Below are 27,032 nucleotides of genomic sequence, written 5' to 3'. Positions count from 1 at the left end.
ATCCAGTCTGGCACCCCCAGTGTTGCCTTGGATCAGAAAGGTCTCCTGGTTGAAGAGCATCACCCTGGTGTAGCAGGACATGATCCTGTAGCAAGGATCTGCTCTCCAGCTGATGCATTGTCCTCTTGCACTGAGGACAAGTCTCCCAGGGCTACTGCCCAGGAGGGAAGGGTTAGGTCAGTTGTCATAGTTGGTGATTCGGTTATTAGAAATGTAGATAGCTGGCTGGCTGGTGGACGTGAGGACTGCCTGAAAACTTGCCTTCCAAATGTGAAGGAGGCGGACCTCACGCATCACCTTGATAGGATTATAGAAAGTGCTGGGGAAGAGCTGGCTGTCGTGGTACATGTGGGCACCAACAACATAGGAAAATGTGGGTGTGAGGTTCTGGAAGACAAATTTAGGATTTTAGGTAGACAACTGAAATCCAGAACCTCCAAAGTGGCATTCTCTGAAATGCTCCCTGTTCCACGTGGAGGACCCCAGAGGCAGGCAGAGCTCCAAAGTCTTAATGCATGGATGAGATGATGGTGCAAGGAAGAGGGATTCAGTTTTGTAAGGAAATGGACAACCTTTTGGGGAAAGGGGAGACTTTTTTGAAAGGACGGGATCCACTTTAACCAGAGAGGAATCAGGCTGCTGGTGCTAACTTTTCAAAAGGAGATAGAGCAGCTTTTAAACTAGAACAAGGGGGAAAGCTGACAGTCACTCATCAGTGCATGGTTCAGAGGAATGTATCTTTGAAGTATACTTATGAAACAGGAGAGTTAGGGCATCCCAACAGAGGTTCCAATAAAAGCAAAAGTAGTTCATGTGCCTATAAGTAGAGAATCACCTGAGCTAAAGGATTCCAAATTATCCTTATCAACTGAAAAGCAGGTTGTTAATACAAACAAAAAATGCACTTTAAAATGTCTGTATGCAAATGCCAGAAGTCTAAGAAGTAAGATGGGAGAGTTAGAGTGTATTGCAGTGAATGATGACATAGACATAATTGGCATCTCAGAGACCTGGAGGAAGGAGGATAACCAATGGGACACCTCTATATCAGGGTCAAATTATATCATAATGACAGGGAGGATCAACTTGGCAGGGGTGTGGCACTTTGTGTCCAGGAGGGTATAGAGACCAACAGGTTAAAGATCATACAAGAGTCTAAATGCTCTATACGGGTAAAAATCCTATGGGGCGGATTTTCAGAGCCCTGCTCGCGTAAATCCGCCCAAAACCGGGCGGATTTACGCGAGCAGGGCCCTGCGCGCTGGGAAGCCTATTTTATATAGGCCTCCCGGTGCGCGCAGAGCCCCGGGACTCGCGTAAGTCCCGGGGTTCTCCGAGGGGGGCGTGTCGGGGGCGTGTCGGGGGGGCGGGCCCGGTCATCGCGGCATTTCAGGGGCGTGTCGGCAGCATTTTGGGGGCGGGTACGGGGGCGTGGCTACGGCCCGGGGCGGTCCGGGGGCGTGGCCACGCCCTCCGTACCCGCCCCCAGGTCGCGGCACTAGATACAACTTATTCTGAGTATTGAAAGCAGCAGCAATGGGTAGCAGCAATGGGTAGCAATGCAGGAGTAGCTCTGGCAACCACATGCATTAGCGTACAAAATAAAGGGAAGCCATACAAAATAAATCATAACAAGGGCTTGATTATTTATCTTTAAGATAAGACCTCCACCAGAAGACCCCAGTGAGCCTGGCTCTGAACTATTTTCCAGCATTCTCTGCCTCCTGTCCTCAGCCTGTGCTTTTCCATCCATGCCAGCAGGTGACCTCCACGAGTTCATTCCCCTGGCTGACCAGCCTCTTCTTTCCTGCCTGTACCACACCCAAACTCCAGACTTAGTTAACTGTCTTTCCCATACCTCAATGCTTCAGCATCGAGTCCTTCTTGGTTCCCTGCTCTAGCCTTCTCTTTCTTGTGGCTTTCTTAAGCTATTCCTAGCTTTGTCTCATGGCCTCTGGGCCTTCTGTCTCCAGCCTTGCTTTTCCCTATTTCCTGGCCTCTGGGCCTTCTGTTCCCAACTAGCCTTGGTCTTGCCTTGTGGCCATTCCACCTTCTGTTCCAAGCCTTGCTCTGTATCCTGCGGGCCTTCTGACCCTTCCTTTCCTCGTGGCCTGCCCTTGGCCTCTCTGTTTCCTGACCCCTGGCCTAACCCTGAGACTCCCAGGTCTCTCCTTGCTTCTAGGCCTCTCTCTGTCTTGCCTCTCGGGGCCTTTCTTGCCTAAGTTGCCTTCAGGCACTCTATGTTCCATGTTCTATGTAGTCCTTGTCCTGGTTAATTCTGTCTTACCCTAGTCCCTGTCTCCAGAATCCAACTTCTACAGTTGCTTGCATTCAATCCCTGACTGTTCCAGAATTCCAGTTCCATGTATACCTGCATCCAGTTCCATGCTAACCTTCACTCTGTACCTATGTTCCAGTTTTACCCTTACCAGCACTCAGCTAGAGTGTTCCAGTTCTACACTTACCTACATCCAGCTCCATGCTTACCTTCAATCTGTTCCTGTGTTCTAGTTCCACGCTTACCTACATCCAGTTCCATGCTAACCTTCACTCTGTACCTATGTTCCAGTTTTACCCTTACCAGCACTCAGCTAGAGTGTTCCAGTTCTACACTTACCTACATCCAGCTCCATGCTTACCTTCAATCTGTTCCTGTGTTCTAGTTCCACGCTTACCTACATCCAGCTCCATGCCTACCTTCACTCTATTCCTGTGTTCCAGTCCCACCCTTACTAGCACTCAGCTCCAGTGTTCCAGTTCCAGGCTTACCTCACTCTGTTCCTGTGATTCCAGTTCCACCTTTACTAGCCCTTAGTTCCAGCGTTTCAGTGCCCCAGCCCAGCCTGCACCTTCTTCCAGTGTTCCAGTCCAATCTTGCACCTTGTTCCAATGCTCCAACCTCACCGGACCATCCACACTCTGTTCCATTTCTACACCACTCCAGGAGGTGGTATCTACAACACTCCCTCTCTCCACCTGCTCTTCATTCACAACATCTCCTTTCTCTTGCTCTTGTATGTAGATGCAACTGGTGCATGGTAATTGGTTTATATGTGTTTTTGCCTACCCCCTCCCCCCTTCTTTGTTTTAAAATTTCAAAGACAGACTGGCAGGTGTTCCAATAATTCCCTAACTCTTCTTCTGGCCATATGAGTCTACTCCACATCTGCACTGTCTGCTCCATGGAGGTCAGTATGCCACACAAAATGTTTATTGCTCTAGATGTATCTTGGACTTGAAAAGGTAGGGAAACACCAATTTAGTACGTTCATAAATAATCTAGAAAAAGGAAAAATGAGTGAGGTGACCAGATTTGTAGAGGACACAAAATTGTTTTAAATTGTTAAAACAGCAGTGGATTGTGTGGAAATGCAGAAGGGTCTTGTGAGACCAGGAAACTGTGCATCTAAACAGAAGATGCAATTTAATGTGGTCATGTGCAAATTAATGCAAATAGGCAAAATGAATCCCAACTACGGAGAACAAAAAAAAATGATAAAGGGGATGGAAAAGCTCCCTTATGGAGAAAGGATAAACAGATTAGGGCTTTTTTACTGAGAAGGGGGTATGATTGAAATGTATAAATCATGAGTAGGGTGGAATAGGTAAATAGAGAATGGTTATTTACCCTTTCAAATAACACTAGGACAAAGAGACACTCCATCAAACTAGCCACCAGCAGATTTAAAACTTATCAAGGTAGTATTTGTTTCACTCGGCACACAATAAAGCTATGTAATCTGTTGCCAGAGGTTGTGGTCAAGGCAACGAATATAGTGGGGTTCAAAAGAGGGTTGGATAAGTTCCTCAAGGAAAAATCCATAAACAATTATTAACCAGGTAGACTTGGGATAACCATTGCTTATCTCTGGCAGTGATATACAAGAAATGGATCAACTTTGGGATCTGCTGGATGATTGTGACCTGGACTGGCCACTGTCAGAGACAGGATGTTGGGCTCGATGGACTTTGGTCTGACCGAGCACATCACTGCTTATGTCCCTATCCAAAGCCAGTTTAGTTGTCTTTGCCTTGCTATGGGGACACAGTGAAAACGTATGTGTCCTCTGATTTACCCACAAGCCAATCAAAGGCAAGAAGAAGAAATGTCATCTTGGAACTTAGTATAGACATCCCTATTGTCGTTAAAGAAAGTCACAGGAGTAACGAGGTTGACACAGCATTTAACATAGTATAGAGCAGAGCCTAATTAAATTGGGAGCTCACAGCCAGCTACTTCCCACCCCTTCCCCTCCCAACACATTCTGACTTTATCTCTAGAAAGCTTTCTTTGCAATGTAATGTACTGCCTATGACTACTGCCCTTCTGCCTTGTATCGACAGCTGGCACTGAATTCAGAGAACGAACAGGAGAAGAACTGGAAATAACACCTGCAAAATGCAGATGGCTTTACATAGTTAATGCAGCCTTACAAAAGTCAGCAAGGTGGCAAGTCATCACCCATTTCCCACTCCCCTTCATGTTCCCTTAGCTTTGAGTTTAATTCCTAAACTCATTTAATTCACATCTGATGCATAACATCAACAATCATTGTGCGTGGGTGAGTAGAAAATTGTCTATAAGTAAACAGCTGGGATAAATTAAGTGTAGGGCTTTTATAGACACGAGAAAATGTAGGGCTTGCTTGACTTTTTAAACTGCTTGTTTTTATTGTTTTATAAAAGAATTTTTAAACTGAACATTATATGTGGGGAAAGTAGTCAGTGAATTTTGCATAACTATTCCCATTTGTTTACACTTAAATATCCACCTGTACATGAGCTTAAGGAGCTATAGGCAGTAATTTAGTGCAAAGAGAAAGCTATATCCATGTTGTGCAATTTAGATGTTTTATTTAAACAGCTCTGTTATAGTATGATATATAAATCTGGTAATGATAAAACTGCATATTTATACAAGATACATACTAAATGAAGACTTACAACTTATGTTGTGAGCCCTTGGGGATAGGGAAATACCTACAGTATCAAAATGTAATCCGCTTTGAAGAGTCACGAAAGACGGAATATAAATTAATAATAATAATAATAATAAACTGTATAACCTAAGGAGAACCCAGATCAAAAGTGTAGAGATTATTCAGTTAATGGAAATAATGTAAAAAAATATTTTGTGAAAAATCTTTGGTGAACATTATACAAAACTGTGGCACTGATGATGTATGTGATTGTTTAGCTTTTATTGGTGATGGGATGTTTTTAATGTATGAATGGTGATGAGTGATGTGTGTATTAGGTAATTTTGGGTGTATTTTAATTAATGTTGTGGTAAATAAAGACTGGTCTGGAGGCCTCGGCCATGCCCCCGGAATGCCCCCCGACAGGCCCCCCGACGCCCCCGATGACATGCCGGCCATGACACGCCCCCCCCAGGAAAGCCCTGGGGCTTATGTGCCTTAAAGGGGCCATGGAAAACATTGATTCCCCTCCCCCCTTCCCTATTGTAACATCATCATGGTGTAACCCACTGGCAGACAAAAAAAAAAGTAAAAAGCCATTGAGCTTTTAAAGCCTTGCCCCTACCCCTCTAAAAGATTATGTCATACTAGTGACCCCTTCCACCCATCCCTGAGTCCCCCCCTCCCTCTGTAAGCTTATCCCATAGCTGGGGTGTAGCATTTGGCTGGCCACGGGACAGACCTATGACCAGCTGCACTTACTCCCGATGCCAATGCAGCATGGATGACTCCATCTTGACTCCTTGGGTACATGCGCACTGAACTACAAGAACCCCACAGTGGGAAACACTAGTTGTGCTGGTAGAAGATGTCAGCATGGGCTGGGGATTTAAACCCCAGCCATGCATTCAGCTGGCACCTCAGCAACAGATCCTCCTGTGTTGCAGTGCTTGTTGCTACTTGTCTCTGTGCCTTTGCCTTGACTTGCCTGCTTGTTGTCCTTCCTTGCCTACTTATTACCTTTCTGCCTTGCCTCACTGTCTCCATGACTTGCCCTGCCTCTCTGTTGCCTTACCTGTCTGTTCTGCCTGTGTCTTGGTCCCCTGTGCCTTGTCCATCCATCTCTACCTGATTCCTTGTTCTGACCTCTGCTATCGATACTGACTACTGCCAGCTTGAACCTTGACCCACCTTCTCGCTACTGCCTCAACCTTGGCCTGGACCCGGATTTCATTGCTCGCTGACAGCACTGATCTCTGCCAGAGACTTGACTTCATCAGATCAATACTTACAGGACTTTTGTCTAAGCCCTGCCAGCTCCTAGAACCCAAGGGCTCAACCTGTGGGGAATAGGGTTGGTATAGGTGATGCTCCAACTCTAGTCCTAGTAAGAGCGAGTCTACCTGCTGTCAGAATGGGCCTAATAGATTCACCTGCTAAGCTGTGTCAACCATACCCAAGCCCAAGGGCTCACATCCTTGATAGGGGGTTCTTTTGGGGGCAGGAGAAATAAGTTAAGTGATCTTTTGGCACAATTTTGGAAAATGGTGCTGATGGGGCAGGAACAAATGTATATCACTCCTGCTCATAGAAAAACCCCCATGCAATGGTGTAAGCTTGTCGAGATTAGGGACAGGTAGGGGGAGCATGGGGGTGCAAATATGACCCTCAGTCTTTTAGAGTGGTGGAAAGGGGATGGGCTTAACAAGTACCACAACTTATAATATTTTCTGGCCTATGAAGGGCTCTAGGATTGTGATAGAGTCCACCACCTAGGAGTTGTTACTGCAGTGTGGTAGGGAGGGGGCAACAAATTGCATCACCCCTTTAAAGCTGTGCAGCCCCTTTCCAAGATGGTAGCATCTGATGGGGCTGCCAGCAAGAGAAATGTATTGCGTGTTGCCATGGCCAGGAACACACAGAACATTTCATGCAGATGTAGCAGGTATTAGAACCCACTCTAATATTTAACCAGTGGTCAAGGTGGAATTTCTGTAGATAGTTTTTGCATAACCCGCAACTCCCCAGCATTTGGGACATCCTGATTTTGGGATGGGTCTCATTGCTATTGCTACTGAGCAGGTGCAGAAATCAGAGGGCTAGGAGGTACTGAAGAGGGAAGGAGAAAGTCAGAAGATTAGGAGATTATCCCTGGATCTCACAATTAGAGAAGTGGTAGAAAAAGACTTGGGTGGGTCCTCAAGATCTAATCAAGTAAAAACTCTTTTGAGTTAGAAGATTTTGAGGTTTTAAGAGAGGATTTTTTGGACCAGCCCTGACTGGGAGGGAGGACCCCCTGGAGGAAAGTACTGTATCTCTGTACTTGCATCTTCTGCCCAGTAAACAGCAAGGTGGAAGACAGACTAAAGTGTTGGAGATATTGTAGATTTCTGGAGTTTATGAAGTTTGTGAGAGTTGTTTGAAAATTCAATCTATTTATTCAACTGGGGAACGTTTTTCTACCATGCCTAGCCCAAGTTGGAGTTGGAAGATAATTTATCTACTCTTGTTGAAGATGGCATTTTGGACCAGGACACAGATAAGAGCATAAGGGTTATCAAGAGAGTGCTATGGACAGAGAGACATACATTTTCTTGATTTGTATTTTCCTTATCATTTTAATGATTTTTTGAATCATTGTATGGCTCTTACTTTTCAAGCTTATTTAAACCCTTTTATTATTTGAACACTACCCTTGGACTCTAAGCCTCTTTATTTCAAGAGAGTGGGTCAATTTGGATCAAAGAGACACCTGCTCTGTGAGTATTGAGACACGTCACAAAGAGAGACTGTGTAGCCTGAGAACCCCACCACAGCACCTTAGGGCCCCAGAGGCTCAGGTCTCCTCCCCATCAGAAAACCCAGATCCCCAGGAATGAAGTTGTGAAAGAGTGTTTTGGTGGATCCAGGAGAGTGCCTATAGCCTTGGGTATTTGCTTTGACTTTGCAATTAGGTGGCCCAAAACTGAGAGGGTTTACACAGAAGTGAGCTGCAGGTGCATATGAGCTTATTTACATCGATAGCAAACTTTTGCAGAATGGCTGTTAACCCACAGAAAATATTGGGGGCTAGTACATTGGCCTCTCTCTATGTGTGAGCTTTCCTACTGCAATAGGGTGTGGCCTGCTTGTTACAGCGGTTGCTACCCCTAATTGAGCTGGACGTTCACTTGGGTGCAGATACGGCGCTGCTCTCTAAATTGGTGGTGGGGTGGAGGGGAATTAGGGCTGGAGGGTACTGGAAGCCAATAGTAACAGGTGGGAGAGAAAAAAAGGGGAAAAAAATGGATAAAGTGCGTAGCTTGCTGGGCAGACTGGATGGGCCGTTTGGTCTTCTTCTGCAGTCATTTCTATGTTTCTATGTAATATAAGAAATGAAATATATTTTGGAACTTCCAAATTAACTGGTAAATTGTATTCAGTCTCCAGCATTCTGATTTTAAAGAGTATTAGCTTCAATGGATTTACTTTGATAGAGATGCATGGTATGTTTCCTTTTCAAGAATTGGATATGTTCTGATGATGTCAGTGTGAGATGCCACATAGTGAAGCTTTGAGCAAGAGTCTTGCATATTTTTCAGATATAAAACTTTTGTCAAAAACCATCAGCCCAGCTGAAAAGGAGAGAGAGAAATTCTGTATGGACTGATTTGTTTAAACAAAATCAACAAGAGAAAACTTCCAAATTGCACAGAGCTTCCAGAGAACAAGTTGGAAAATAGATACCAAAATGTGACTGAGCCAGAAAGAAACATTCTAACTGCTTTAGACGAATTTATGAAGGAAATATCAAGATTTGTGGTTGCAGCTTTAGAAGAAAAATGTATCCAAGTTTCAGTCGTCAGTTGAAATTAAAGATGGGTTCAATGAGACTATAACTTGCAGTCAAGATGACCTAACATACAGTAAAGTCCGCGGGAGAGCGGACGAACGCCCGCTCTCCCGGCGCGCGCACCGGCCCTTCGCTGGTGCGCGCGATTCTGTATTTAAATTAGGTGACACGGTGAAAACGGGGAAAAGGAGGCGCTAGGGACCCTAGCGTGTCCCTATCACCTCCTTTTTGACAGGAGCGGCGGCTGTCAGCGGGTTTGACAGCCGACGCTCAATTTTGCCGGCGTCGGTTCTCGAGCCCGCTGACAGCCACAGGCTCGGAAACCGGACGCCGGCAAAATTGAGCGTCCGGTTTTCGGCTCGACAGCCGTGGACCGAATTTAAATTTTATTTTTTTTTTACTTTTCGGGACCTCCGACTTAATATCGCTATGATATTAAGTCGGAGGGTGCACAGAAAAGCAGTTTTTACTGCTTTTCTGTGCACTTTCCTGGCACTGGAAGAAATTAGCACCGACCTTTGGGTCAGCGCCAATTTCTGAAAGTAAAATGTGCGGCTTGGCTGCACATTTTACTTTCTGTATCCCGCGCACGTACCTAATAGGGCCGTCGGAGCGCATTGTACTGTATCGGCCTGCTAGTGAATGAGAAATTAAATTAGCCTCTGGTGGGGGAGAGATAAACTCAAAATTGAAGATTCAAAGAAACAGAGGATGTTGCAACAACATCTGCTTAATCTGCTTACCAGAAATGGTCATATGTAGAGAGGTGCTATAGGTGTGAGGTAGTTGGCTTTCTGAAACACTAGGGCAACATTAGGGCTTCAGCTCAATAAATTCATGAGTATATTTGAATGAGCACACAGGTAAAGTATTAGGAAAGAAAACAATAGCAGACCCAGACCAGTAATAGAAAGGGAGATAACCTATGCTGATAAAATGCAATTTATGATAGCCAATTGTGACAAGTCATTGCTATTGATTTGCTTTGAACATCTGCCAGATCTCCCAAATACTGCTTGGCCAAGCATTTGCAGCAAACACTGGTTTATTTTCCTTCAATTTCTGTTCCTTTATAGATAACAGTACAATTCCACACCCCTAAGGCACCAGCTAATTCAAAACATATATGTAAATCCTGCTGGGAGCACAAAATAAAACCCAAGTGTTGAGGGTTCTTTCTATTCCTTCCTTGGCACTGATGAGTGTAAGATGTTGGTTTGGACTAGGCTCAGAAGAAAGTGGTGTGTGTCCATACTGTTCCAGTAGATCCAACTACTGTCACCATGTGTGACAAGTCACTGATTGTGATTTGCTGTCAACAGCTGCTTACACTACTCAAAAATAACAGCCCAGCCAAGCAAACAGCGGCTTTATTTTCCTGCATTCTCTGCCCCTAAGGAATTACAGTAACAAGTACAACAAACTTTTAAAAACACAGGCTGGCATAAACTTTATATGGTACCAAAACAGCCTTCTGTGATGTCTCCTGTCCAAGTTGCAGGATCTAGCGTTCTCTTACACTATATCTCCACTTGGAGTTGTAGTCTTAGACTATCATGGACCCACTCCAACCAGCCCTTGCCTCTGTGCCACTTTCTGACTCTTTGGCAGTCTCCTTTCTAGACAGACTGTACACTCTCTCTAAGGAAATCCTTAATTAGCCTCACCTAGATTTTCCCAATTAATACTAATTAAAAAGAGCCAATATATCCCAATCAAGAATCACAGCAATTAAGGGGCTCGTAAACACGATGGTTTTCAATACAACCAGACTATTGAAGTTGTCACAAAAGTATTCTTCCTGATATATATCAAGGTATCAGCAAGCCTGTCAGTGTACCTTAAGTCAAAAGGCCACCCAGATATCTCATTCATTCACCTCACAGAAGCATCTTTTTAATTTTTTTATATGCATGGAAAGAATTCTAAAAAATGGCGTAATGTTATCCATAAGGTCCTTTTAAAGCGTCAGTAGACCAACAGTCTTAATGCATTCCTCAATCAAGTCTAACATGGCCGATGTTTCGCAAGAAGATGTATTATCAGGGACATTTAAATACCATCAAAAAACCATAATCAGGAGGGGAGGATTCAAGATGGCGGCTTGAGGCAGACGAGGTTCACTTTGATTCCGGCTTACCTGGTTTCTTCGTTGGATTTTACTACACATTATGCCCTCAAGAGGAAGGGTAAAGTGAGGATTTTTCCCTCTGAATCCTCACTCCCCTCAGACCAACGTGACATCATGGACTTCGTCGCCTCCACCACAGAAACCATGCAGGTAAATTCTGCTGGCGGAACGGAGCAAGGAGGAGTGCCATTTTCACCTGGGGAAATTTCTCATACGCCCCTGGATCCTAAGATGCCACTGTTAACTGCTTCCCTACATGGGACCAATGCCCTGGGGAAATTGGAGGTTAATCCCAATCATTCCCAGTATGAGGGATACATAGGCCCATTGCAGGTTGGAGGGTTTTATGGAATCTCCCCAAGGGAAACAGTTCCCGCAGGTGAAGGTGCAGTTGGTGGAGCCCAATCACTAGCTCCCACTTGCAAAGGGGCAGCTATTCCTGCATTTATATTATCTTGTGACTGATTAGCACTCAGACCTTCCACAGCTATTTCCAAACCAGCGGCAGTAACTTTAGACTCACTTTGGGATTTTGATAGCGAGAATCTCACAGGTCTTCTAGGATCAATCCCAGCATCTGGATAATGTTTCATTGAAATTGGAATCTGTAGCTCGGTATCATCAATAGATTTTGCAGGAACATTCTGTGTCTATTCAATCAATGGGAAATGATATCAAGAATTTGCAATCTGTGAATGCCTCCATGATACGTGAGCATTATGCCACTCTTAGGAGGATGGAATCATTGGAAAATTATTCTCAGCATCTGAATGTGAGGCTTATTCATTTCCCCAAAGTTTCTGGTGAACCTTTGATTGTTATATTGAGGAAATTATTTTCTGGACATATTACAAATTCCACCTGAGAAAGTTCCAGCTTTAACTAAATATATGTTTCTTCCATATAAACAGAAGCCAGGTCAATCTCTTACTTCCCCCAATGTAGTAGATCTATCCAACCATACTGCTTTCTTGGTGAATTAATTGGAAGAGGTGACTGATAGATCCACACTCCTGATCTCTTTCCACTCTCAACAGGCTCTGAGCTTAATAATGAAACATTATTTCCAGCATTCTTTTTATGGGGGCCTAGTATGGATTTTTCCTGACGTGGATAAATTTACTCAAGAGCGGCATAAAGCTTTTTTGAATATGCGACAAGATACTTTGGCTATTGGTGCAAATTTTCTTCTTCGGTATCCTTGTAAATGTGTTCTTAAGCAGGAGGGAGGAGGAATAGTCTAGTGGTTAGAGCAGTGGACTATGAACCAGGAGACCCCACTTCAAGTCCTGCTGTTGCTCCTTGTGACCTTGGGCAAGTCACTTTACCCTTTATTACCTCAGGTACAAAAACTTAGATTGTAAGCCCTCTGAGGATAGGGAAATACCTACAAGTACCTGAATGTAAACCAATGTGTTATCTCAATTGAGATCAAATTTATTTTATTTATTTATTTATTATTTTTATATACCGATGTTCCTGTATAATATACATATCACACCGGTTTACAAGGAAATAAAACTGTCGCCTCTCGGGCGGCTTACATTAAAACGAATAAGGAACTTACAAATAAACATACAAAGAACAATCATAGAACAATCATTTCTAATTAAGTGACAGTCAGCGAACTAATCTGAAAACCTATGTACAGAAGGAGATCTATGTTCTTCTGGCCCTTAGCCAGAAGAATGTCAGTATATAAAAAAAAATAAATACTTTTATTTTCTTTAGTCCAGACCAGCTACAGGAATTCCTGGAGGCCAAAAAGAATGCCCGCCTGGATACCCAAGAATTTTCTTAGGATAAGATATGTTGGGGTTCTTATTGACTGCCTTTACTTATGTGAATTATTGTACTGAAATTCTTCTCCTTATAATGTTTCTAATTCTCCCCTCTCAGGATTAATGTTCCCATTTTGGAGATTATTGTGTTTCTTGATTCTGTAATTATGTTTCTTATTATTTGTTTATTTTCTCTTCTTTTCTCCAATGTTTCTGTACAAAGTTATTTGCTTTGTATATCTTTAAAAATGCATACATTAAAAAAATAAAAAAATAAAACAATCGGTAATGTTGACTGTTGTTTCAAATCTAAAAATGACAAAAAGAGATAATGGACTATCAGTCAGTAATAAAAGGTACTAAGAACTTCGTTGAAGTCTGCAGGTCTATACTTCAATGGGACAGTCAGAGCGACTCACAGCTTGCAAAATGGAGAACTGCAAAAGCAAAAGCATCTGCTTCAAAAAGGCTAAACATATAGGTATGGAGCAGCTGACAATGCGATGACGTCAACCAGGGTATCTGGAAGCAAAAAACATAATGACATCAGTACTGTCAAAACAAAACCCAAACACTGTCTAAAAATACATTCAAATCAAGTTCAACATTTAGACCCCGAGGTGCAAACATTTAGAATCAAAATCACCACCACACCAATCCAGAGTTAGTTTAGCAATAATAGGAAATTGAAGATTATTAAAAGTTTGAGCATATGCATCACAATGAGGTACCAAGGGTACGGTGTTACGATGATTAGTAAGTCTAGAGTGATGTTCAATCATATATGAGTTTTTAAGATGCATTTTGTTTTCCCTACATAGAATTCCAAACACGGACACTGAATAATGTATTTAACACCAGTAGAAATATAAGAGGTTGAATGTTTCAAAAAGATAGTAAAATTGGCTAATGGTATAAAGTCTGAAGATGTGTCCATTGACACATAACAGAGTAGTTGCCACAGGGTCTATGAGATGCCATAAAAGTAGTTTAATCTAAAGGACATTGTATATGGAATTCAGAAAGAATGAACTGATCATGCATATTTTTGCCTCTATTGTAAACAAAGGAGGGATTTTAAAAGTGTCATGTATTTGTAACACATGCAAATTTTTCATAATCAATGATCATATCTCTTGAGCCATTGAAGAAAAGGGTAAAATGAATGTGAGCCATTGTTGTTCATTATCATGTTGTTGAGCTATATATAGTTCTCAAATAGACTTTATGCACATAAATTCTAGGATAACCCCAACAGATGAAATGGGTCATCATCAACCTGGCCTGTACTTGGTAATCAATGACTGATGTACAAAGACATCATAACTGAAAAAATTGGCTCAATGGTAGATTTTCCTTAAGAGCTTTAGGATGAGCACCAATAAAAACTAAAACAGTATTAGAGCAAATTGGTTTTCAATATAAAGATGTGGTCAAGCCCTTTACAGTTTTTATAATACAAATATTGAAAAAAGATATTTATGTTCTTGTATCTCAGCAGTGAACTTGCATATAAAAAAATAAAAAAACAGATCCTTCTATGAGGTGAATGAATGAATGAGATGTCTCAGTGGCCTTTTGACTTTAAGGCAAACTGACAGGCTTGCTGACACCTCAATATATTATTCAGGAAGAATAATTTGAAGTTCTCCCAATTAATGCCATGTTCCTCTGCTGTCAGTTCTTGCCTCCTGGCTGGCTTTAGGTTAACTCTCCTGGCATTACAATTTCCAGCAGCTTACTGTTCTCTGCCCTTCTCTTTCTTAAAATGGCATTACCACTGGGATCCTTTACAGTGCCTTCATATTTCTATCTACTCCACTAGATCATATCTCATGAACTCCAATTCCCAACAACTTCTTGTTCTCTGCTCTTCTCTTTCTTTGATTTACCTTATACTCTGTGATTCCTTAGTACATTCAATGAAGATTAAAAATACACATGTATAATAAAAAAAAACAAAACAATGTTACTACTTTTCTCCCTTTCATGTTCTCCTCTGATATTCTTTTACTGTGCCCTCAGTATCTCTGTTAGTTAACTCTTCCATATCACTGGATGGTTTCCAGCTGTGCAGGAAAGGGGTGGGACATGAGCATTCCAGGGCGTGGCCAAGACTTACACGCGTACCTCCGTATTTTAAAACCAAAAATTGCAGTACGCATATGCTAGAAATCCAAGTAACTTTACTGCTACTCCTGATGAACAGCAAGTCTGTAGATCTCAAGTTTTAGAGCTTTTAGAACAGGGTGAGGGTAACGTGCAGGATGAAGAATCAGAGGAGTCTGAAAGACCTCAAGATTAACTGGACAAACTGGTGGACTCATTGGAAAACTGGAAATGTGCCTCGCCCATGCATGTTTTAAAATCTGCCAAATTCGAGCATAAAAGCCAACAAAGTTCTATGGAAGACACGCGTACACTAGCTGTGCTCAATTAACCTCTTAAATTTAAGAGCATACTTAACGTGCAGTTGGCGTGCACGATTAAAAATTCCAGGCTATCTTCGCTCGTTCACTAATACATGCACGCAATATGGGCACACACATACTCATCTTTGAATTATCATCTAAGTATGTCAGTTCAAAGAATTTTAAACTTAATTTGAAACAGCAAAGTTATATCCAGCAAATATATATGTATTTGAAGAAACAAATGCAGGGTTATTTGGCCCGTGGACATTGGGCAAAACACTGAGAAACATAAGGGCACAGAAGCAATATTCTTTTTTAGTATGACACATATTCAGACAAGAACAGGACACTGTTTAAGGTAGTCAAGCAATAAGGACAATTACATGTGCCACTTAGTTCTCTACCAAGCTTACACCTGGTTCAGTTCCATTCTCTGTAACAGAAACTTCAAAGTTAAAATTGGAAACTATGAGTCTAAAGAAATCCCACTAAACCAAGGTGTCCCTCAAGGCTCTTCCTTGTCATCTACACTTTTCAATATATACCTCCTACTGCTCTGCCAACTTCTATCCAATCTCAAGCTCCCACATTTTCTATATGCAGATGATGTACAAATTCTCATCCCTATCACTGACTCATTACCTAAAGCTCTCAACACTTGGGAAGCCACTCTACAATCAATCAACAAACTTTTAAACAGCATCCATCTTGCCCTTAACTCCACAAAAACTGAACTTATGCTTATCACCCCCACAACCCACTCCCACGCCCTCTCCCTACATCACACGCTTCCACCCCACATCTCCTTTTCCCAACAGGTTCAGGACCTAGGAGTCACATTAGATGATCAAATTAGCTTCAGGAAATTCATCAACTCAACACTTAAAGAATGCTTCTACAAGATACACACCCTAAAGAAACTGAAACCCCTGCTTCACTTCTCTGACTTTCGCACAGTCCTACAAACTATGCTCTTTTCCAAAATTGACTACTGTAACTCTCTCCTCATAGGGTTACCCAAGAATGCCATCCACCCCCTACAAATTCTGCAAAACACTGCTGCCCAAATCCTCACCAATACTCGCAGCAATGAACACATTTCTCCTGTATTAAAAGAGCTTCACTGGCTACCTATATCCTCCCACATCCAATACAAGACCCTCTCAGTCATTCACAAAGCACTACACAACCCTGACATGAACTGGTTCAAAGACTCTCTCCAATTCCACTCATCCTCCACACCAACCAGAAACCAATACCTAGCTACTATACGCACCCTTTCTCCTAAACTCATCAATCTCGCTTCGTCCAAAGCACGAGCGCTTTCCTTAGCGGGTCCTGTCTTATGGAACTCAATGCCTGCAGATCTGTGCCAAGAACTATGCCCGAAAAACTTAAAAAAAGAACCTCAAAACGTGGCTTTTCTCACAGGCTTACTCCTAATATCCTCATTTCGACCTCTTAATTTCCCTCTTCTTACCTTGTCATTGCCTCTCCCCCTCCATACCCCCTAGCCAACTCCCTATCCCCACATCCCTTCCTCCTACACCCCATCCCTTCCCCCCCCCCCATAGTCCCATCTTTTGGCCCCACCCCCACTTCACTCCCACCACTCCTCATTATTCCTTCTCCAGTATATACTATCTAGCATTGTTTATCATGTATATACTATATAGCATTGTTTTTCTGTTAAATATCATATATATTTTTTCTGTTAATATCATATATATTTTGCAATTCTCCTATACTATGCTACTCACTCAAGTGTAATGTATATATTCCTTCTCGTTCCTTGTCAAACGCCTCTGGCGTAATGTTTCTGTTCATTGTACACCCACGTGATATCTTGGATGAACGTCAGTATATAAAAATCATTAAATAAATAAATAAATAGAGTTTTGCAGAAAGGAGAGCTCGAGATTCTGTATCATCTTGTGCTGCAGTTATAGTTTCTTTGGCTACATGAATAATGTCAAGGAAAATGTAATTGACTGTAGTGAAAAGAGAACATGGTTAAAATTGTGAATATGTTAGGGGCAGATCCAAGATGGCCAATCCGTAGCTGAACGCCACAAGTGAGCTCCGAAGGACAAACTTTTATAACTATTTCCTTGCGAATATTTTCCTCAAAATGGGGCAGAAGAGAAAGCAGTGAGGTGAGCCTTACCCTGCAGACCCCCGACACCTTCTGTTACCAGTCCAATGGACTCGCATGTGGTGCACAAGGATTCCATCGCAGGTGCTCAGCCACTGGAGAGAGGGGGAGGGGAAGAAGAGCTACCCTCACTCCCTGGCTTTTTGTCTCCATTAAGCCCTGCAGAAGGAACTCCCCCTGTGAAACTGGCTGCAAGCTGGAACTCCTCCAAGCTGGGAACCACATTGTTAGACCAAGAAGTTTTGCGGTGCAGCTCTGCAGGGCAGGACGGAGGAGAAGAAGAAATACAGGGCCCAGGAAGGTTATCGGGCCAGATCGAGGGAGAGGAGGATTCAATGCTGGAGTATTCTGGAGAGGCAGCAGGAGGTACACCCGTAAGAACTGAGCCAGTGGCAGTAAGACCAGCTATATTTACACTACAGACCATATGGGAAACAATTGTTGAAATGAAAACCTCTATATTAGCTCAAATGAAAACCTTGAATGACTCAGTAAAGGAATTGGAGGAAAAAGTAAAAGTTGTGGCTAATTTGAATGCTGATCTAGAACAACAGATTGCAAATAACAGAGATCAAAGTAGAATTATTCAAGTAGTACAGAACGCTGCTATTAAAGAATAAAAGAGTATTGCCTTAAAACTGGAAATCTTGGAGAATGTAATAAGGAATAAGAATCTGAGATTTATCAACTTTCCACAGATTTCATTGATATCTCCTCAGGATACTTTTAGAAGATACCTTCAGGAAGTACTAGGAATTACAGAATCTGAAATGCCACCACCAATATCGAAAATATACTACCTCCCTAAGTTTAAAAGAACTTTGGAACAAAATGAAGGTGTAACAGCCTTGGTTCCTGTTAATGAACAACCACTGGATATCTCTACGTTTTTAGAGACTTCCAATACTGAGCTTGCGATACCGGCAACTTTGATAGTTAATTTATCTTTGGAGATAGATAGAGAGTGGCTATTGAAACGTTGTCTTAGGCATAGGAATGTGTTATTCTTAGGGTGTAATGTCAGGGTGTTCCCGGACGTGGCACGGGAGACACAAAAGAGGAGAAAGGCCTCTCTCCTCATGAGACCGCAGGTACTGCAGCTTGGAGGGGCGTTGTTCCTGAAGTTTCCCTGCAAGTGCTTAGTTAAGCACGATGGTAACTCATATGTATTTTATGACTCCCCCCACAGCTGTCTCAATTCCTGGCAGGGAGAGTTCCCCCTAGCCCCGCAGAATCCAGAGACAATGAACCTAGTTCCTAATAATATATCATTTTTGTAAGCTACGGTAGCAGTCTTGATTTCTTAGATACTGTTTATTACAGATTTCCTAAGGTTGTGTAACTCCGACCCCTTCTTTTTGAGGGCTAGATAACAGAGAAAGAATAAGTTATTTAATATATAATTTTCTTTTTGTGAAAAATGGTTGTTTCTTTCTTTGTATTTCTTATCAAGAGAATGTATCTTGTTTGTTTCTGTAAAATTGCATCAAGAAAAAAGAAAAATAAAACAAATTGTGAATATAATAGCATAGGAGCCAAATAGGTGAATAAAGCAGTTCCAAAGAATGTTGTTGGTTAATTTCAAACGAGAAAGTAATATTCAACAGATGCATGTGTCCTCAGAGAAGCAGATGTGGTAATAACTTGACTGTGGATAATGGGCAAACACTGAGTACTAAAAAGATATGTAAACGATATTATTCAACTACTGGTATGGTACATATATATCCAGGTGAAATTTGGACAGTGTTTAATGTATACAGATTGTATGAAAATCTAAGCCAAAAAGGTGTTACAAAGAAATGGGAGAGCCCTCTGCTTAGGGTTGCCAGTTGACTGCAGATTTTCAAGATTGGTTGATTCAGTCCTGGTGTTACCCCACTGCCTGCTTTGGCCTTGCAGTCTTGCTCCTCTTAGGGAAAGCAAAGCAATAGGGACACCGGAACCACAAGTCCGTGTAAGCAGTGGTGTAAAACCAGAACTGGATCAATTTGTCCTGAAAATCTAAAGCCAGTTGGCAGCCCTGTATTGTGCTCAGAGAGCACATGAAATGAAGAGTCAGAGAGCAAAGTGATACTGCAGTTAAAGTATGGGTGCAAATAAATAACACTATGACCTGTGAAAGAAGAGGATGTTTAATTGATTCAGAGGTGTGGACTGATGAATGTACCGAACTCTGCATAGTGCAAGTAAATGAATGGAAATTGTACACATTTATAAATACTGACTGGGAGATTAAAACTCAGGTGAAGTTTACTAAGCTGCAGCAAAGTGGTTATAAGGCAGTGCTAAAATAGTATCAAAAAGATTAATTTGCCACAAAACTCAAAATGTCAGCCACAGAGAGAACCTGCATATGCTTGTGAGAACTGAATGGGGACAGATTGGTAACAGCACAAACACAGGGAGCTGAATCTTCAACTAAAACCATGGGTTTCAATATTAACTGGGAAAGTTAACCTGGAAGTTAACCTGGAAGTTAAAATTACAGAGACCAACTCAGTTAATGGTAGGTAAATAGAGTTCACAAGGAGGAAAGACGGGTAATGCTTAAAGTGGCCAATGGTCCTGAATAAGATTCCCCCTGAAAGTAGTAAAAAGCTCCTTGATCTCCATTGATTCCCTCTCCCCCGCACCCCTCCCCCCCCCCACCACCACCACCACCACCACCCCCACCGCTCCTATAGGCGGCCAGTTGTAAAAAAAAAAAAAAAAAAAAAATTTAAATCAACAGTAGGCCCTGCCCCAACCCCTACCCTTCAAAACAAAAATCTGGCCCGCTGGTGGCCACGACCCCCAAACTCCCCACCCCACCCCCCCCCCAAAACACACATAAAATTAGCCCTGGTGGTTCAGTGGGGGCCCAGATCCTCCCTTTATTTTAAGTAGGTTTGATGGACAGGGGACGAGGGTATTTTGCTTTGCTCTTTTTTCTGTGGTTGTCTTTTTCCCTTTCTTTCATTTTACATTATGGGAGGAGGGTGAAAGTGTGCTAGGGTCAGGCTGGGGACAGGGAGTACCAAGTTCAGGTTGGGCCGATGAGGAGGATCAGTGTGCACTGGCATCAGCCCGTGGAAGAGTCAGAGTGTGTGACGGTTGGGCTGGGGAGGGGGATCTCAGAGTGTGCTGGGGACAGACTAGGGCTGAGGGTTCAGCGTGCGCTGGGGACAGACTTGGACTGAGGGTTCAGAGTGCGCTGGGGACAGACTAGGGCTGAGGGTTCAGAGTGCGCTGGGGACAGACTAGGGCTGAGGGTTCAGAGTGCGCTGGGGACAGACTAGGGCTGAGGGTTCAGAGTGTGCTGGGGACAGACTAGAGCTGAGGGTTCAGAGAGCGCTGGGGACAGACTAGGGCTGAGGGTTCAGAGTGCGCTGGGGACAGACTAGGGTAAGGGTTCAGAGTGCGCTGGGGGCAGACTAGGGCTGAGGGTTCAGAGTGCGCTGGGGGCAGACTAGGGCTGAGGGTTCAGAGTGCGCTGGGGGCAGACTAGGGCTGAGGGTTCAGAGTGCGCTGGGGACAGACTAGGGCTGAGGGTTCAGAGTGCGCTGGGGGCAGACTAGGGCTGAGGGTTCAGAGTGCGCTGGGGACAGACTAGAGCTGAGGGTTCAGAGAGCGCTGGGGACAGACTAGGGCTGAGGGTTCAGAGTGCGCTGGGGACAGACTAGGGCTGAGGGTTCAGAGTGCGCTGGGGGCAGACTAGGGCTGAGGGTTCAGAGTGCGCTGGGGGCAGACTAGGGCTGAGGGTTCAGAGTGCGCTGGGGGCAGACTAGGGCTGAGGGTTCAGAGTGCGCTGGGGGCAGACTAGGGCTGAGGGTTCAGAGTGCGCTGGGGACAGACTAGGGCTGAGGGTTCAGAGTGCGCTGGGGACAGACTAGGGCTGAGGTTTCAGAGTGCGCTGGGGGCAGACTAGGGCTGAGGGTTCAGAGTGCGCTGGGGACAGACTAGGGCTGAGGGTTCAGAGTGCGCTGGGGGCAGACTAGGGCTGAGGGTTCAGAGTGCGCTGGGGACAGACTAGGGCTGAGGGTTCAGAGTGCGCTGGGGACAGACTAGGGCTGAGGGTTCAGAGTGCGCTGGGGACAGACTAGGGCTGAGGGTTCAGAGTGCGCTGGGGACAGACTAGGGCTGAGGGTTCAGAGTGTCCTGGGGACAGACTAGGGCTGAGGGTTCAGAGTGCGCTGGGGACAGACTAGGGCTGAGGGTTCAGAGTGCGCTGGGGGCAGACTAGAGCTGAGGGTTCAGAGTGCGCTGGGGACAGACTAGAGCTGAGGGTTCAGAGTGCGCTGGGACAGACTAGAGCTGAGGGTTCAGCGTGTGCTGGGGACAGACTAGGGCTGAGGGTTCAGAGTGCGCTGGGGACAGACTAGAGCTGAGGGTTCAGCGTGCGCTGGGGACAGACTAGGGCTGAGGGATCAGAGTGTGCTGGGGACAGACTAGGGCTGAGGGTTCAGCGTGCGCTGGGGACAGACTTGGACTGAGGGTTCAGAGTGCGCTGGGGACAGACTAGGGCTGAGGGTTCAGAGTGCGCTGGGGACAGACTAGGGCTGAGGGTTCAGAGTGTGCTGGGGACAGACTAGAGCTTAGGGTTCAGAGTGCGCTGGGGACAGACTAGGGCTGAGGGTTCAGAGTGCGCTGGGGACAGACTAGGGCTGAGGGTTCAGAGTGCGCTGGGGACAGACTAGGGCTGAGGGTTCAGAGTGCGCTGGGGACAGACTAGGGCTGAGGGTTCAGAGTGCGCTGGGGACAGACTAGGGCTGAGGGTTCAGAGTGCGCTGGGGACAGACTAGGGCTGAGGGTTCAGAGTGCGCTGGGGACAGACTAGGGCTGAGGGTTCAGAGTGCGCTGGGGGCAGACTAGAGCTGATGGTTCAGAGTGCGCTGGGGACAGACTAGGGCTGAGGGTTCAGAGTGCGCTGGGGACAGACTAGGGCTGAGGGTTCAGAGTGCGCTGGGGACAGACTAGGGCTGAGGGTTCAGAGTGCGCTGGGGACAGACTAGGGAGGAGGGTTCAGAGTGCGCTGGGGACAGACTAGGGCTGAGGGTTCAGAGTGCGCTGGGGACAGACTAGGGCTGAGGGTTCAGAGTGCGCTGGGGACAGACTAGGGCTGAGGGTTCTGAGTGCGCTGGGAGCAGACTAGGGCTTATGGTTCAGAGTGCGCTGGGGACAGACTAGGGCTGAGGGTTCAGAGTGCGCTGGGGACAGACTAGGGCTGAGGGTTCAGAGTGCGCTGGGGACAGACTAGGGCTGAGGGTTCAGAGTGCGCTGGGGGCAGACTAGAGCTGATGGTTCAGAGTGCGCTGGGGACAGACTAGGGCTGAGGGTTCAGAGTGCGCTGGGGACAGACTAGGGCTGAGGGTTCAGAGTGCGCTGGGGACAGACTAGGGCTGAGGGTTCAGAGTGCGCTGGGGACAGACTAGGGAGGAGGGTTCAGAGTGCGCTGGGGACAGACTAGGCCTGAGGGTTCAGAGTGCGCTGGGGACAGACTAGGGCTGAGGGTTCAGAGTGCGCTGGGGACAGACTAGGGCTGAGGGTTCAGAGTGCGCTGGGGACAGACTAGGGCTTATGGTTCAGAGTGCGCTGGGGACAGACTAGGGCTGAGGGTTCAGAGTGCGCTGGGGACAGACTAGGGCTGAGGGTTCAGAGTGCGCTGGGGACAGACTAGGGCTGAGGGTTCAGAGTGCGCTGGGGACAGACTAGGGCTGAGGGTTCAGAGTGCGCTGGGGGCAGACTAGGGCTGAGGGTTCAGAGTGCGCTGGGGACAGACTAGGGCTGAGGGTTCAGAGTGCGCTGGGGACAGACTAGGGCTGAGGGTTCAGAGTGCGCTGGGGACAGACTAGGGAGGAGGGTTCAGAGTGCGCTGGGGACAGACTAGGCCTGAGGGTTCAGAGTGCGCTGGGGACAGACTAGGGCTGAGGGTTCAGAGTGCGCTGGGGGCAGACTAGGGCTGAGGGTTCAGAGTGCGCTGGGGACAGACTAGGGCTGAGGGTTCAGAGTGTGCTGGGAGCAGACTAGGGCTGAGGGTTCAGATTGCGCTGGGGACAGACTAGAGCTGAGGGTTCAGAGTGCGCTGGGGACAGACTAGGGCTGAGGGTTCAGAGTGCGCTGGGAGCAGACTAGGGCTGAGGGTTCAGAGTGCGCTGGGGACAGACTAGGGCTGAGGGTTCAGAGTGTGCTGGGGACAGACTAGGGCTGAGGGGTTCAGAGTGTGCTGGGGTCAGGCTAGGGAAGGTGCTGAGAGTGTGCTAGGGCTGGGCCAGTGAGGGTGCTGGGGTTGAGTCATTTCGGGGATCAGAGTATGCTTGGGCTAGGCCACTGAGGGGAGAAGTGGGAAAGGAGTGCTGAGGTGGGACTGGGGAGGGGGACCAGAGTGTGCTTGGGTACAAGCTGAGGAGAAGGGAAGAAAGTGCCATGATAGGGCTGAAGAGAGCAGAGGGCAGTGCTAGGTTTCACTGCCTGCACCAGGCATACTCACAACTAAGAAGATTATATGCCTCTTACTGCAACAATAGAAACATACAAACAAAATATGATAGTAGACGAGCTGAAACTCATTGAGATTCTTCGGAAGTCCTGTTTACTGTCATCCTCCTCCTCAATCCTAATAGGGGCCTCCGGAAAATTTCAATGGGTTTCAGCTAGTCTACTATCATATTTTCTTTGTATGTTTCTATTGGTGCAGTAAGAGGTGTATAATCTTCCTAGTTGCGGCTACAGTGCAGGCAATAAAAGTGCATTAGGAATCCTTGCATGCCAGCATACTGTAATATAAATAATAGTTGTAAAAGAAATCTGTTGATCTCTGGAATTCTGCTTCATGATACAGTATATCTCAGCATTCCAAATTCCTCAAATATTTACAGTATGCTCACAAGTAATCTATTCCTAAACGTGCCAGATAAAAGAAAACACTATTTGAATGCAAAACATTGCAGTGACGATGGTATTAAATCATGCCAGGGGCTGAGTTCTTGGAGTGTGATAATTTCACAGTTCTGGGAATAAGAGTCCCAGATGGTAGGTTTACCCTTTGATATCCTAACACCTGCTGCGCCTTACTGCTTGTTCAGTCAATCCTTTCTCAGCTTAGGAGGCTTTATTCTGTGTTTTTTGTGTATTTTAGGTCCAAACTGCTTTGCAGGCACTACCATCATTCCAGCTGGCATTGAGGTGAAAGTAGACGAATGCAACATCTGCCACTGCCACAACGGAGACTGGTGGAAGCCCGCACAATGCTCCAAACGGGAATGCCAAGGCAAACAGGCTTTGTAGTGCCACATCCCAGGCCGGAAGAAGCAAGTTTGAAGAGGGGTCATGTACAAAGGCTTTTTCGGCAATGCACACATTCTAAACTCCTGAAACAGGGGTCACCAGCAAAACTATTGGGTTGAAATTTTAAAAAAAGGGAATATTTTACAAAAAGAAAACCTGATGTTTCCCAGACCATACAAACAGGATATTCTGTATACATATACCCATGCAGTATAGTATATCCATATATCTAACCTGCTTTTGTAAGTATTAATGCTTGATGACTGGAACCTTTAAAGAGAACACTGCTGCACAAGCTCCTTCACTGGTGATGTCTCTGATCTGCCAGTGAAACTCTCAGCTGTTTTACTGTTTTGTGCAAGGATGACTTTTAGTTTACTGTTGTGACTGTGTAGCTTAAACACATCACTGCACTTTCTCAGTAAACTACAGTAAATTCCTCATTGAAATCTCACCCTAAGACAGTCAATGCTTACCCTAAACCAAAATCAAACCATCAGTGAATCAAGTAGTTCCATTTCCCTGTGTGAGATTCTCTCAGACATATCAGACTCAACTACACATTAGGAAAAATGGAGGAAATGGAAAAGAAATGTAAGTTTTCAGCTCTTGAATGCCAAAAAAGGGTAATATTTAATTTCCTAACTCTTTCGTCTCATTTGTAACAAAATATTTTGGTTGTTTAATTAATCCATTTGAAAATGGAGAAATAAGAGTCAACAAAAAAAATTGTAGGTGATATCCTTTCAATGGATTGTGACTAGCTTATGAGAGCTAAGTTCCCTTCATCAAATAAGTGAGAAAACAGCACAGTTTTATTTGGTTTAAATAGTACAGGTTTAGCTAGGCCTCAGATTATCCCCTTATACTATTACAATTCAGGATAAGAATGGAGCGATTCACAGAGGAGACAGTGACAGTAAATTTTTTTCAGTTCAAAGAGCCTATGTTGGATAATGGGAAAGAAAGCCATTTCCTTATTATGTCCTTTTCTGGTTTGTTTCAAAAAATTTTGCATTCTTATGTAATTCTGAAATTCCCTTTAAGAACCCTAATTGTGAGGTCATTAAGAGTCTTACCTTGAGAAATGTTCATCTTCTGGGGTATAATTCTATTCTTCTCTGTAATATATTATTTTATGTCTTTGAAGGTTTATTCTTGTCCTTAATTTTTGGCTTGTTTTACAAATGTAGCATCCCTCTTCACACTTTTTGCATTGGATTATATATACCTTTATAGAGAAACATGAACATTCTTCCCATGTGGGTAGCTAACTAGCTATAGGATCCTGTGGTATGTGCTGGCACAGCTTGCATCATGGTATCTTATATGGTTTTATGCCATTTTTGTTTGAAATCTGAAAACGATATAGAGGAATTAGAAATGATACGGAGAAGGGAGACCAAAATGATAAAAGTTAGGGCTCTTCAGCATGAAGAAGATATGGCTGAGGGGAGAAATGATAGAAGTCTATAAAATAATTGCTGGAATGGAATGGGTTAACATGAATTGATTGTTTACTCTTTCAAAAAGTACAAAGACTAGAAGACATGCAATGAAGTTACCAGATAATACATTTAAGACAAATAGGAGAAAATATGTTTTGCTCAGCGCATAATTAAACTTTGGAATTCATTGCTGGAGGATGTGGTCAAAGAGGTTAATATAGCTGGGTTTAAAAAAGATTTGGACAAGTTCCTGGAAGAGAAGTCCATAAACCATTATTAAAGTAGATTTGGAGAAATCCACTGCTTATCCTGGGATAGGCAATATGGAATCTATCAACATTTTGGGATCCTTGTGACCTGGATTGGCCACTGTTGGAAACAGGATACTGGGTTTGATGGAAATTTGGTCTGACCCAGTATGGCAAATCTTATGTTCTTACTACTTATTACTTTTCTTTCATATTAGATAGTTGCTGAAAGGCTAAAACTAAGGGAGTAGAAAGATCACATCTGTATTGCTCCATGGTGAGACCGCACCTTGAATACTGTGTATAATTCTGGTCACATCTCAAAAAAGATATAGTTACGATGGAGAAGGTACAGAGAAGGGCGACCAAAATGATAAAGGGGATGGAACAGCTCCCCTATGAGGAAAGACAAAGAGGTTAGAACTTTTCAGCTTGGAGAAGAGAGGTCTGAGGGGGGGATATGATAGAGGTATTTAAAATCATGAGAGGTCTAGAACAGGTAAATGTGAATCAGTTATTTACTCTTTTGGATAATAGAAGGACTAGGGGGCACTCCATGAAGTTAACATGTGACACATTTAAAACTAATCGGAGAAAGTTCTTTTTCACTCAACGCACAATTAAACTCTGGAATTTGTTGCCAGGGGATGTGGTTAGTGCAGTTAGTGTAGCTGTGTTTAAAAAAGGATTGGATAAGTTCTTGGAGGAGAAGTCCATTACCTGCTATTAATGGTTGACTTAGAAAATAGCCACTGCTATTACTAGCAACAGTAACATAGGATAGACTTCATGTTTGAGAACTTTCCAGGTTCTTATGGCCTGGATTGGCCACTGTTGA

General features: G+C 44.3%; 1 protein-coding gene across 1 annotated transcript in view; it reads left to right on the top strand.

Moving 5' to 3' along the window:
• The window catches only part of VWC2L (von Willebrand factor C domain containing 2 like), a 490,745-nt gene extending 466,247 nt beyond the window's left edge, over window positions 1-24,498 (top strand). The window contains exon 3 of the mRNA XM_029606124.1: window positions 24,350-24,498. Within this exon, the coding sequence (XP_029461984.1) occupies window positions 24,350-24,498 (149 nt within the window). The remainder of the gene's footprint in view (window positions 1-24,349) is intronic.
• The last annotated feature ends 2,534 nt before the right edge of the window (window positions 24,499-27,032 follow it).

The sequence above is a fragment of the Rhinatrema bivittatum genome, chromosome 6 (assembly GCF_901001135.1).
Source record: "Rhinatrema bivittatum chromosome 6, aRhiBiv1.1, whole genome shotgun sequence".
Classification (NCBI taxonomy): Eukaryota; Metazoa; Chordata; class Amphibia; order Gymnophiona; family Rhinatrematidae; genus Rhinatrema; species Rhinatrema bivittatum.
Note: the sequence above shows the minus strand (reverse complement) of the source record. Positions and strands in the feature narration are given on the sequence as shown.